At 38.4% G+C, this 14944-nt stretch overlaps 1 protein-coding gene across 2 annotated transcripts in view; it reads right to left on the reverse strand.

Annotated features, from left to right (window-relative positions):
• TFB1M (transcription factor B1, mitochondrial) overlaps positions 1-14467 on the reverse strand; it is a 46222-nt gene extending 31755 nt beyond the window's left edge. The window contains exons 1-2 of one of the 2 annotated variants that reach the window (XM_081294661.1): positions 14266-14464; positions 11668-11819 (exon numbers count right to left, since the gene is read on the reverse strand). In XM_081294661.1, coding sequence (XP_081150787.1) covers positions 11668-11819; positions 14266-14398 — 285 coding nt within the window. In that variant the 5' untranslated portion in view covers positions 14399-14464. Of the gene's footprint in view, positions 1-11667; positions 11820-14265 lie in introns of both variants that reach the window. The other variant, XM_081294662.1, reaches the window with a different exon arrangement.
• Between the last annotated feature and the right edge of the window lie 477 nt (positions 14468-14944).

Here is a 14944-nt window from a genome sequence, read left to right on the forward strand (position 1 = left end):
TTTACTGGTTAACCAGTTTGCAGTTTAGCAAACCTAACAGCATACCTTTGGTACTAACATACTTTGAGATTATTTTAAATTACCATGATTTGCTAAAACTTAACCTAATGGGTTTCAGCCGATAAATCTCAGAAAACATAATAACCACAATATACTAAAGAGCTAGCTCTTTATAGGACATGCTCTTACTGTATAAACACTGAGAATTTAATGACAGCATTGACCAAGATCAGAGAAAGCTAAAATTTCTTGATAACTATGTTTCACATAATTAAAACAAAACAAATTAGCATTTCAAAAACAAAGTGGCAGAACTAAAAGTTTATGTTACATAATGTTAATATACAGAAAGTAATTAAGTAATTTGTAATTAGGACTAAAAACAACGTAAATTCGACTGTTTGGTGTTAATTCATATGCTCTGACAGCCACACTCGAAGCATTAACTTTTTCCACACTCACAAACACAACTGCATACCAGAAAACTGACAAAGACACGAACCTACTTTCTTTTCCTAGGTTAAAGTTTCATGTCTACTCTATTTCTTCTGAATTCCCAGTTAGGTTTAGGTCTCCATCAATGACAGCCCTGTGCTCCAGCTCCCTCTGTGACTCCCCACTGCAGAAGGAATGGATGCTGGTGTTCGCTGACTTCCCTGAAGACCTTGGGGCAATTGTGAGGGGACAGAGCAGTACAGACTGACCGATACTGCCATTACAGACAAAGCTTCTACCCAGAAAGGACAGGGGACTCTGTAAACTAGTCACAGAGGAATGCTTTCACCACTGAAACACTGCTGGAGGGGGATGTGGCCGGGTGGAAGGATCCCTGTTGCTGCCCTTCAACAACATGCCCAAGGTGTGACCACATAATGCGCCCAGAGGCACAGTCCATTGTGAGATCATAAGTGTGGGCACCTGATTTCAGCCAGGTGAGTATTCATAGATAGATACTCTTAACCTGGCCCATCATTTAAATTTCCAAAATGAGAGGGTCTTCAAGTAAAAGACTTTCATTAACTAGGACTACAAAATAAAGAGAAAACCAAACCATGAAAAGGAGAAGAATGTATTTTTTTACATGTGTGCTAAGAATCCTATCGTTACAATTGTTAACACTCATGATTTGCATAATGAAATATATAAACCTTACTCTCTATTAGAAGTAATTAGACCAAGTCTCCAAGAGAGTCATTTTTCTTTTTCCTGAAACCAGATTTTGTAAAGGGTACATGGAACAATATAATAGATAGTGCCATTCTATGGCCATTAAAAAAATAAAACACAAAACTCTTTCAACAAGTCAGTTCCAGTAAAAGCTTTTCTGTAGGGGGGTAAGTAACAGTGGTCCACCTGGGTAGCTTTTTTGGTGATTTAATTTGATGAGGAAAGAACAAATTTTTGAGAACAAAGAACCACATGTAAAATGGATATTTTGTGCATTTTATGCCACCTCCTCAGGGAGAGGAGCTCATGGCAGTCAACACTTAGAGTGGGCTAGGCATTCATTACCTACTTCCTGATTTGCCGTAGAGTAGGGCCTGAATGCTGCTGGAATAAAAACTTGCAAAAGGGCTGGGCAAAACTGTCTCACAAGTAAGATGAGAATGAAAAAATATACAATTAAAATACGACATGTAAAAACTTAAGGTCTTTACTTTTATGTAGACTACACAAAAAACAGCAGTGCTGTTATTCAACAGGAGCTTACTATCACAACACTTTTTTAGGGAGAAGACTACAGCATGACTTCAGTCAGTGTGCTTGTTGGTTAGACTGAATCAAATATGTATGGTAAGAGCTTGTGTACTTGGCCTCATTAAGGAATCTAATGTCTGCTTATGTATACTTCCCACACAACATTTACTCCTTTATTTGTTAACATTTCTTAAGAAAATCAGAGTGGCATCTTTTTAGACTACACTGGACAATTCTCCTAAGCAGAAAGCATTGCTCTTGCTTTTCGTGATGCTGTCGGTCACTGCTGCCTGAAGAGAGGTGGCCTCGTGGGCACAGAGGTGCACTGGAGTTGGTATTATTTTAAATTACCATGATTAGCTCTCTACTTGATTTACAGCTTTTCTGTTACTGTCATAACTGCTACCAACACTGACCTTTATCCTTCTCCTTCAGTGGACTGCAAATCACTGCAGCTGTTTGGCACATTTTGTTTAACCAAGTCTGTCTGTGCTGTGATTAACTGTGGTCACCTCAGTTAGGCATGTCTCAAGTGAACAGTCACGTCAAAACAGAAAGTCAGACAATTGCTCTTTTTGAATAATTTGCTAGAGATGAAATAATTTCAAAATTTTATTATCTCTAACTAAAAACAGCTTTCTCTACAAGAATGTGTGAATTACTTTGTCCCTTATAAGATGACAGTATTTGCTTTGCATCTGGAATGCCCCCCAAGAGCTTATGGACTATGCAGCAATGTTCAGAGTTGAAATTGAAAGGTTAATAAAATAGGTACTTGTCACTCTGTTTTTCTATATGCTTAACAAAACACTGTTGAACTCTTGTTCCCAGGATGTGTTATCCCCAACTGTGAACTGTTTGCTAATCTTGTTCCCAGAATGAGCTGTCCCCAACTGCCAAACTACAGGATGCACTCCCTCACTCGGTTGCAGGCAAACTGCCCACTCGCCCTGACCCATCAATGAACTTCCCTCCCTGCCCTCTCCAAGAAAAGTATATAAGCTCTGCTCAAGCTGTTCTCAGGGCTCTCTATCTCTCTTTGCTATAGAGAGAGCCCTAGCATGCTGGTCTCCAAATAAACCCACCCTTCTGCTGTTGCATAAGACAGTCTCTTGTGGTCTCTTCTTCCGACATTTTGCCGGTCCCTTACAAAATGATTAGATCATAATAAGAAAATCTGACCTATCAGTGGATTAATCCATCTGATGGATTAATAACTGGGAGGTGGTGAAAACTGTAGGAGGTGAGGTGTGGCTGGAAGGAGTGGACTGCAGGAGGCATGGCCTTGGAGCCTGGATCTGCCCCTGGCCCTTCCTGTTTCTCTCTGCTTCCTGGGTGCCACGGGCTGAGCAGCTTTCCTCCACTGTGCCCTATACCATGATGTCTTTGCCTTGGAGCCAACCAACCTCACTGAACCTCTGAAACTGTGGGTCAAAATGTTCCTGTCGGGTGTTTTGGTCAAAGTGACAAGAAACTGGCTAACAGACAAGAGGAGGAATAATTATATTAGTAGCAACCATCCACTGGCTCTTGTCAGTACTCCAGGTTCTTTACGTCAATTTTTACCTGCCCTTGTAATCTCCACAAAACATAACTATTAATCCTGCTGCATATGGGAAAACCGAAGCTAAAAAAAGCTGAACATCAAGTTCAAGGTCACAAAACTAGTAAATGGCATATCTGAGATCTGATCACCAGTTTGATTCTCAATCCCATGAACTTTCCACTATGCTTATGAAGAAGAAATAATCCCTGCATTAACCTATTATAAAATGCAGACATTATCTAATATTATCTATCAATAGTCAATGACATACCTTCTGTCTCCAAAATTCCATGAAACAAGCATAAAATTTAACAGTCAGTAAGAGTCCTTGAGTTTCCTACTTTGGCCAAAATGGAGCATTAGGGACCAAATATATTCTTCTATCTTAATCTAGTAACAAAAAGGCACAAAATACTCAAAACAAGAATTTTCAGATAATGGACAACAAGAAATACAAACATTCTGCAGCTCCAAGAAGCTTCACGGACCTCGTACAGAAAACATGAAGAAAACTACACCAAGACACATCATGACCAAATTGCTCAAAACCACTGGTAAAGAGAAAATCTTCAAAGCAACCAGTAGAGAAAATGGAGGCACAAAGATAAGGATGACAAGAGATTTCTTGTACAGGAGCAATATCTTCAGGGCACTGGAGCTTCCAGCATATTATTACTCAAAACAGTCAAAAAGGGGCTGGGGTGTGGTTCACTGATAGAGGCTTTCGTAGCACATGTGAAGCACTGGGACTGATCCTCAGCACCACATGAAAATTAAAAAATTAAAGTTATGACCATCTACAACTAAAATAAACAAACAAACAAACAGGCAAAATGAAGACTTTTCCAGACAAATGAAAAGGCTAAATGATTCATCACCAATAGAACCACACTACAAGAAAATGCTAAAGGAAGTCGTTAAGGCTAAATAAAGGCACTAGAGCAAAGTATGGATAAAGAGCTCTAGAAATGGTAACTACGTGAAGAAATATCTAACAAGTTTTTCTCATTGTCTTAATCTTTTTAATACAGAATATTAATATTGACTTTTAAAACAAAAGTAACACTGTCTATAAACTTTATAACATAGGAAAAAGCAAAATGTAGGACAAGATGGTGCAGGGCCTGGCAGGAGATATGCAAAGACGCTGAGGCACGATCTGCAAGCTGTAAGTGAAGTGACAATGCCACTTGGAGACAGACTGCATTAAAGACGTTCACTATGAACTTCAAGTGACCACAAAAATAATGACAATAAGCTACAGACAATAGGTGGAATACTGTACCCCCATCTGCCTGCAAGATGTTTACCCTCTAATCTATGAATCCTTGGGGGAGTGATCTGAGACAGAAAAGGGATTTTGGGGAGATTATCCTGGATTGTTTGGGCCCAATAAAATCACAAGGGTCCTACAAGAGAAAAGCAGCAGGATTAGAGTTAATGGTAGAGATGTAGAAACAAGAGCTGATGAGTGTGGGTGGCCCCTAGAAGCCGAAAATCAAGGCATCAGATTCTCTGCTGAAGTCTGTAGAAAAAACACAGCCCTGTCAATCCTGATTTTACACTTTACAGTCCAAGAACTTTAAGAGAATACAATTTGTCCTTTTAAAGACATTGAATTTATGGTGATTTGTTAGAAAACTAATGCATAAGGTACAGACTGTCAAATCAGAGGGAAAGGACCTGACTAGACACTGCCTACAGAAACCTATTTAAAATATAAAGTAATGAACAGAGAAAAGTGATATAAAAGAGATAGAGTATTCTGACATTGATCAAAAGAAAGCTGGAATAGCTAGGTAATACAAGACAAAGTGATTTCAGAGGATAGAGTATTACCAGGGAACAAGAGATCATTTCATAATAATAAAGGGGTTAATCCACCACAAAGACAAAGCAATCCTAAATGTTCATGAGCCTGATAATAGCACTTCAAACATATGAAGCACACTGACAGAACTGCAAGGAGAGAGACAAATCCGTGATTATTATTTGGAGATTTCAATACTATTCTCTCAATCAATGACACTTCAGTAGACCAAATAATCACCAAGGATAAAGAAGACCTGAACAACATTAACTTGATTTAATTAAAATGTACAGACTGTGTCATCCAAGGACGGCAGAATGCATACTCTTACAGAATACCTGTTCTTTTCAGAAGAATGCATGTTCTCTTTAAGTGCATGAGAACCATCTCCCCAAACAATATTCTAGGCCATGGACTAAATCTGATAAGATTTACCATGCTTTAGGTCACATAAGCAGGTTCTCTAATCACAATCCAATTAAATTTAAAAATAATTACAGACAGAATTGAAAAAAAAATAACCAAATTTGTAAGCTAAATGATACATTTCTAAATCATCCAGAAGTCAAATACAAATCAAAAGGAAAGTGGAGCTGAATGTTAAATGGAAATTCTGAACTACTTCTGAAATATTTCCTTAAGTCTACACCTCAAAACTTCTTTTGAGGGGCTGGGGTGGTGGCTCAGTGACAGAGCACTTGCCTAGCATGTATTAGGCACTGAGTTCAATCCTCAGCACCACATATAAATAAATAAAATAAATAAAAGTACATCAACAACTAAAAATATATTTTTTAAAAACCCTTCTTTTGAAGTCTTCCTGTAAATTTAGTATCTTAAGGTGTATAATTTCTGAAAGAAAATGAAAATACAACATATCAAAACTTGTGGAATTCTGTTAAGCAGTACTTATCAGGAACTTTATAGTACTAAATGTCTACAAGGAAACAAAAAAGCCTCAAATCAATGACCTCAGCTTCCACCTTAAAAAAGCCGTAGAAAGAACAATGAAGCCCAAAGTTAGCAGAAGGAAGGACATAAAGATTTCAAAAAAACAACAGAGAAAAATCAATGAAACTGAAAGCTTTGTTTGAAGAAGATCAATAAAGTTGACCAATCTACCGCCAGAGCAATCAGGAAAAAAACAGAAAATGATCAAGACCAAAGAAGGGAAAGGTGATACCGCTACAGGTTCTACAGATGGTCTGACATTAAAAAATATGATTCATGTATTAATGAACTAAAAAGAGAAAAACCATGTGATCATTTCAATAAACTCGGAAAAAGCAGTTTTGCACACTCAATATTTACTCATTATTTCACCCCCGCCCCCCCCAAAACAAGTGAAACCTCAGCAAACCAGGAATAGAAGAGACCTTCCTCAGCCTGTTTCAAGGAGATCTAGAAAAAACCTACAACTCACATCACGGTCTGTGGTCAAGACTGAATGTATTTCACCTAAGGTCAGGGACAACACAGGGGTGTGTATTCCTACTACTGCTATTTCACACTATACTGTGGATCCTAGCCAACAATATAAGGCAATCGACCACCAGAAGAATCAACCACAGATGCTGGAATGCAGAAGGTTAAACTGTGTTCATTTGGTGACAGGATAATGTACACAACAAATACTAAGCCACCGATAAGTGAGTTTAGCAGGGTTGCAAGATACAAAGTCTACCTCTAAAGAATCAACTGTTACGGATAAATTTGACAAAATCTGATGCACATGCAAAACTTGCAAGACAAATCAGAGAATATATCCCATCTGATTCAAATGTATGATATGTCAAGATCACTGTACTGTCATGTGTAACTAAGTAAAATAAATTAAAAAAAGAAAATATGGAATATACTACATTCAAAGATGAAGAGAATATATCATTAAGACGTCAATTCTCCCCCAAATTAATCTACAGTTTCATTTTTAAAAATCCTGCCAGGCTTTTTAAAAAATGAAAAATTTGATAATCCGATTCTAAAAATATAGGGAAATCAAAATCAAATGACACTGAAAAAGAAGAGTAAGGTTAGAAGACTACACTACTTGACTTCACGTCCAAGTATAAAGATACCATAATCAATGCAGATTGATATTGGTGAAAAGATAAACCTATGAACCAAGGGAACAGAATTCAAGGTCCTAATACAGACTGACATGTATAAGACAACAATACTAAGCCAATTCAATGAGAAAAGAAAGATGATTTCAACATATGGGGCAAACAAAACAAACCATCAAAAAACCTGAGCCCTCATCTAATAGCACACACAAAAACTCACATGCATCACCGACCTCAATACAAAGGTAAAGCAATAAACATCTTGGGGAGGAAAAAAGGGAACAATTTCTACCAATCCTGATTGGCAAATATTTTAAAAATATGACAGGAAAAGTATCATATTTATTTTTTAATGAATTTAGAAATGTGTTTAATATTTAAAGATACTGCAGATTCAATATGTAAAGAGACAATAGGTTGAAGATTGAAATAAATAAAAACAAATATGGGAATTATTTAAATAGTAAATACAGCAGATGTTTATTACTTAGAAAATAGTTATAGTATGTTAGAATTTTTTAATGTTATTTCTTTTTTCCATATTTTTTATTGGTGCATTACACATAGTGGTGGTATTTGTTCTTACATAGTCATACTAAAAGCATATTTACGAGGAAAAACTGATAAATTTTGTGCTCTTCAAAAAACATTGTCAAGAAAATGAAAAGATGAGTGACAGCTGAGGAGACAATATTTGCAAAACATGTATCTGAACTATATAAAGATCTCTTAAAATTCAACAAGAAGCAGAGAGAGGTGAAAAAAATTAACAAGCAAAAAAAAATCTGAACAAATTCTCTATGGAAGATATAGATGGCAAATAAGCACATGAATATATATGCAATATGATTCTTCATTAAAGTAGTGCCAATAAATCACAATAAGATACAATCACTCCTGACTAGGATATGAAAAACACTATACTATGAACTAGCAAGAAGAAAAACCCTCATGCCCAATGATGGAAATGTAAAAGGGTACAGCTGTCTATATATCCACACACAGAGTTTCATAGAATGTTCAAATAGCTTTATTTTCATGTTCAATGGTAAAAAAGCACCTGAAGTCCAAAAGTAGGTGGATATATTTACAAAACTGGCATATCCCATAAAAATGGAATACTATTAAGCAACAAAAAGACAAACTATTGGTAAGACACCTCAACATGGGTGAATCTCAAGAGTAATTAAAAAAATCAGACAATGTTTTCTATTTGGCATACTGAACGATTCCATTAATACGAGCTTCTAAAAAAAAAAGGAAAACAGTGCAGTGACGAAAGCAATCCAATGGTTGCCTGGAGACCGGGAAGGGGAGGAGAGGGGATGAGTTCCTAGGAACACAGGCACTCTTCATGGAGAAATTCACTATGTTGACTGCAGTGATGGTTTTGTGTGATCTTACATATGTCAGAACTCAGTGATTTTTATATTTGCAACATAGGCAATTTACTGAGCATCAACTGCACCTCAATAAAGGTGTAAAACAAAAATTAGCATGGCAAATTCTTCATAAATATTTTCTATTGTTGTTATTAATGTATGAAACCTTTAAAAAAGACAAAAATGAAGAAGAATCTGAACTGTCTGAAGGGAACACGTTATTTATGAAGTTATCTCCAGCTCAGAAATGACAGGAGAACCCATCAAGGCTTCAAGCTCCCTGTGCTGTCTGGAATCTCTTTACTCCCCTCCAAGGCACAGAGAATCCACTCAGCCATAAAAATGTAAAAAATAAATAAGACAAAACACCAAAAAATGAACACCAAGAACCACACAATTGGAATGTTACAACATCAAGAGAAAGAAACCCCAGGTGCCCGATGCAGGCTGGAGGAGTGGGAGAAAGCCCCACCATTTCCACAGCACTGCGGTTTCCAGCGTGCCGGGAGTCACATTAATCTTGCCCCACACTCATTCCAGATGAGCAGTCTCCTGATCAATCCTGAGTCACCAGAGGCGCCTTTATTACTGTGAACAACAATTTAACCATTTATTTATAATTCAGATTTACCAAGTGCTTGCTAAGTGTCAGGCATCACTTAGTCCCACCAACCGCCTATGAGTAACTGAAGCTGAGACAGCATCTGCCCAGTGTCATACAACTAGTGTAGAGCCTGACGTCCACGTTCCTCAGCACAGAACCGCACCGTGCTGTGTTCGGGAATCAGACACGGTTTCTCACCTCCACAGCACTAAGTTATCACCAGCCTTCCTTCCCTGAGCTGCCTCCTGATTACACTATGTGAACTAAATTAAGCTACAAATGATACACTTTCAGCCAGAAGACTTTTTATAAATTATTATACTTTTTTAAAAAAGTAATTCTATTAGCTTAGAAACCACTAAAATGGAATCCTTAAAATAGATCACTCTTCTTCTGCTTTTACTCAGTTTTATGATTAATTTAGGACCTCTAATAGAAAGTGGTTTTACATACTGAAACATTCTTTATAGGAAAAAGAAGCCTATTTGATAATTTAGTACCCAACATTTCTTTTTAAGGTGAGTTCCTTTTCTGCACAGAAGACACTAAGAATTAATTTTACTTCTTCTGAAATAGATGAGCAGTCAAATATATATCTCCTATAATTCACCTCGAATTTAGCCTTGATATTGGGAAAAAAAGAGCACAAAATTTCTGATAACCCATAAGACATATTTATTTTACTATCGAATGACTCCTTTAGTCAGCTCACATGACACACAGATACATACACAGTTACAGAGGCTGATTGCCTTCTTAGTTCCCCTGGAGTCACCACTTGACACCTGTTCTGCAGCAGGCACTGCCACCTGTAGTGCAGATTCAGCAAGGAAACCCACACACTGAACTCTCTACCCTCACGGCACCTACATTCCAGAGGAGTGAACGGAGAAACGAGGAGAACACATACACCATGTCCAGTGATGTGAAATCTAATGAGATAAAGTACAGTAGAGGGTTACAAGGCACGGACTGGAGGACCGGGGCAGGGGGTTGAGAGATGGGGGCACTGGTCTTTAAAATAGCCTGTCTTCAAAGATCTTCAGATCAGATCACAGAGGAGAATATGTAAATTTAAGTTGGCAGTTACAGAAAACTGATTCACCCCTTTGCCTAATAAGAAAGAATGAATGTAACAGATGAGGAAATTTGAGGGTTAAAAAATTCCCTTTAAGGGAGAAAAAGTCAGACAAGCACTCCTCATATCCAGAAAATGCTACAACAAACCTGAAGGGAATTAAGCAGTATCCAATTTCTTTTTATCATCTCATGAGCTCATCAATAATAACATTATTCCCACTTCCATCTCAAGTTGAGACACAGTTCTTAAAAAAAGGGCATGCCTGAAAGCAAAAATCACTACTAAATCCCACATTTGATCAAGAAATACGTACCACGTTACAATCTCAAAATAAATCATTATACAATTCTTTAAGGCCTAAATACCAGATAAAGATGAGAAATAAATTGTTGTTTCTAAAAAATCTGATGTATGCACACAAACTCCTACATCTTTAAACAAATTTTCTCATACTGCTCTGACAGAATTTAAACATTTTTCTATTAATATACACACAAATAAATATTAAAATATACTAATTTTAAACCAATTTGCCCTCTTCTATGGAAGAAAGAATGTGGATACTTTTATTGTTCTATTATAGTCACATAATAAACTGTCAAAGGCTCAGGGCTCTTTCAATGTTTCAGAATTACACAGGAATCAAACAGAGGCCCTTAAGTCATTAAGTGCCCCCTATGAGGAACTCCCTTTACAGGATGCCTGACATAATCAGTTCCACTGTTTGCCGAGGTTTTAAAAACTTAAGTCCCTCCTTATTTCAAATCCATGATCCTGTCTCCCTCAATTCCCACCTGTTTTAGTTCTTAGAAAAGATCAAAACAAGCTTATTCTCTCTACTGCCAGCCTCTGATAGGCAGCTAGGAAGACCCTCCCTCAAGGTTTCTTCTCTCCCGCTAAAATATACCATTCTTTCACATATTTCCCATGTAATAATAGTATCTGTGTTTTAAAAATGTACCACTTCATTCAAACCTTATCCTAAATCTATAAGCAGAATGATATAACTTCATTTCCTCACTTATAAAATTCTCTTATAAGAATGTTTAAGCTTAACAATTAGTCTCTCTAGACAAATGAATGTCTTCTCTGTCTTTTGCTTGTGGAAATGCATTTTGAACCTAAATGAATGATGTTCACAAAAATCATGCCAATGAGTCATTTCTGGCCATTATTGATTTTTACTTTTTTTAAGGAGCAGACATGATATACACAGACAATGATAAGTGATTTTAAAGAAAAAGGTAACTGAAAACATTTTAGCATCATTGTATTTTCAAGCAGTAGTCAACAGACCATCTGGGGATGCTTTATAGAATGCAGATTTCTAGACCTCTCTGTATAGAATCAAAATCTCTGTGATTCTGATCTGTAGTCTAGGAGCAATTTACGTAACCTTGGTTGCCCAGAGTCCTAAGAACAATGGCCTAATATTTTAAATTGTGTTTTTGCTCCCTAATAGACACTTTAAGTATCTTACCTGTAATCCAGGAATAAATCGAGTATCCTTTTCAACCACCAAGAGATCAGCAACATTGGCATTGAGAATAGACCTTGTGATTCCCCCTGGCCCGGGACCCACTTCATAAACATAAGCATTTGTCAGATTGCCAGCTTTCCTTACAATTTTATCTAGAGGGAAAAAAAAGTTTAATTATCTTGATCATCTTGGCAAATTTCAATGTTTAAACTTTAAACTGTACTAATTCTTTAACAAAAACAGGATTATCATAGCACATTTCCTTAAATTCAGCAAAATGACATTCACAATCAGAATCTTCCATGCTGCTAGTTGAAGGCGCAAAAGCAAAAAGTGCAGTCAGTCTCCATTTTTACCCACAGACACCTATTTGGTAGTCAGAATGGCAATGGTAACACGTTCCTGGGTGATAAGACTCTCAGAAATTTTAACTTTTGGACACTTTCAGATAAAGGTTAAATTCAGCATTCGAGGTTTTCTAAGCTTTGTAAATATTCATGCTAACATGAAAATAATAATTCTTCGAGTAGTCAATTTAAGTCAGCAGACCTTAAGAAATCAGAAGGGTAGAATACTAATGTTTCGTTGCAACTTATCATTACTTCTGGAAAAACATACAATGTGTTGGTCTTATCGACTGATATTAAAATCTGATCAACTGGGCCTTCTAGGATAGGAAATTTAGCTACTAAAAACACACCAGCACTTTTCCTCTGACATAAAGTTCCAACTCTGCTTATTTTTGGTAAGCCTATGTAAGCTGAAAGGCAAAAATTCTCTTTCAAAGATAGTCTTTTAATGGATGCAGGGAGGGAATTAGCATCCACTGACCATTTATGTTATAGGCGATTTTCATAATTCTCTCACCAAATTCCTCCTACACATAACTAACAGCTACTCTTACAATTTAATTTCTCTGAACTTTACAATTTCCTTGTCTATTGTTTTATTTGTACACAGTCACCTAAAAAAGCAATGGCAGAGAAAAAAACTACAATTCAGGTGTAAATTATAAAGCCAGTATTTGCTCCCTTACAGCTACCAAATGCCTTAGAGGGAACAAGAATGATTAATTAAGCATAGGCTTTATGTAGTGAATTTAAGATTCTCATTTTAAAAAAATGTAAAGCTATGACAGTAGGCAGGACAGTGTTTTCACCCTCAAACTTCTCAGGCATTCAAATACAAATGAATATCAAAGATGTAATGTCAAATCATTGAGTGAGTGTCCATCTTGGTCTGCTCCTACATGTACTTTAATCTCCCTGTGTGCTTTGGTTCTTACAGGAAGAGTGAATTATTATCATCTACAATCTGGAACTTATTCCTGAGGCTCAGGAAAGACTCACAGGAGGGCTGGGGATGTGGCTCAAGTGGTAGCGGGCTCGCCTAGCATGCATGAGACACTGGGTTTGATTCTCAGCATTACGTAAAAATAAAATAAAGATATTGTGTCCACCTAAAACTAAAAAATAAATATTAAAAAAAAAGATTCACAGGAGAAAATGTAAATGAAGCTTCTTTTTGTTGTTAAAATAAAAAGACCTGTTATCTTCAGCCCTAAGAATGGTTTTTATATTTAGCATGTGGCCTATAACTAGTTCAAAGGCTGGTACTAGTTAACCCAAAGAATGTTGGAAAATGGGCAATCTTTTAAAGCTCTTGTAGTAGGCCCCTCTTCTAAATAAATAAATGATTTGAGTGGAATTAGACTGTTTTATCCAAAATGATACTGCTACAGACAAAATGAAAAATTCAGGTCCAAGAAATTAAAACAACTTATTTATGCTTTATAAACTGTGCATCATTTAATAGAAACGTTATGGGTGACTCACCGATTTTTTTAACTTCTACAGGGAGGCCAAATAGTAAACTGAAATATCAAGTCTCAAAACATGAGTACTGCAGCAGTGAATCAGTGCACATATTTATAATACAGCGATCTCATACAAAAAAAAAAGGGGGGGTGGTAAACAAACATAAAAACGTATCAACTCATGCACCTCAAACTGGTGAATTTCACTGTTTATAAATCTTACCTCAAAAAGTCACTTAAAAAAAAATAAGGCGTGGGAATGTAAACTACCTGCTCACTCTCATTGCTTGTGCAATATGTATTTACTGATTATTTGCACCCTCGAGGATTTCTTAGACTCAACAAATGTTTAAATAACAAATCCTACAAAGATTTCAAAACGAGTTATGGCTAAAAGCTGCACACGACTTTAAGCCCTAGTAGGTTCAAACTGCACGACAAGCAAATCTGATGGGCACGTGCAGGCCCGCGGCGGAGCGTAGTGAGCGAGACTCCACCGCCCCCAGCCCGTGGGGAGCTCAGCGCCCGCACCACCAGCCTTCGCGCGCCCACACCCCAGCACGCCGGGCTCCGTGCAGACATCGCACTTTACGTGTCTGGGCCGGCGGGACTCTGGACTTCTGTCGTGCAAAGCGAAGTGAGGACCTGACCGAATGCAGGTCGCCCACCTACACTGACAGGGCTGTCCCTTAAGACCCGCCGGCGAGGTCCCAGCGAAACCCCTCGCTGCAACCCCTGGGGCACCGGGGATACCACGGGGGCGCACTGGCTAATGCATCCACCTGTCAGCCTCAAATCCAGAAGAAAATTCTGGGATAGCTGCTTCGCTGCTTGCAGTCTGAATAACTTAATGAGTTCCCGAATGGTGGGCAGCGGCGGGAGACGGAAGCTGCTGAGGTTCCCGGAGGCAGCCATTAGCCCCACAACACACCACCCGGCCTCTCCCGGATCCCCCCAACCTCCGAAACGCGCGGCGGGGGAGGAACCTGAGGCAGTAGGTTCCGCCTCCTGGCTCTCCTTATTGGTTGGCTGTCCTCCCCGGAAGTGACAAGAGGACAGGAAATCCGGGTGTGCTGATTGAGCACGCGCTGTGTCCCGCGGAGAGCGGTGCAGGATGGGTGCGCGGTGGTTTCCGCCCTGGAGCGCGAGGAGGGTCCTTGGGGCTGGATTCTCGCGAGTGGGCGGGGTCTGGGAGAGTTGGGGAGTTCCGCAGCCCGGTCGCCGTGGGGCGGCGCAGGCCTTTGCGTTCCAGGTGCGGGTCTGTGACAGGTAGAATGCGGGTGACTGGCGGTAAAACTCCGTGTTGGCTGGGTGTTTTAAGAACTCAGCTCGCAGGTGCTGCACGGCACAGACGTAACTGCTGTCAGCCTCTGTCCTTAATCTGTTAAATGGCCCTCTTGTCTACTTCCAAGTTGTAAACGCCGATTGAGAGGCCCCCAAGTGTGCGAAGTTAGAACATGG

The sequence above is a fragment of the Spermophilus citellus genome (assembly GCF_964194105.1).
Source record: "Spermophilus citellus genome assembly, chromosome: 5".
Taxonomy (NCBI): domain Eukaryota; kingdom Metazoa; phylum Chordata; class Mammalia; order Rodentia; family Sciuridae; genus Spermophilus; species Spermophilus citellus.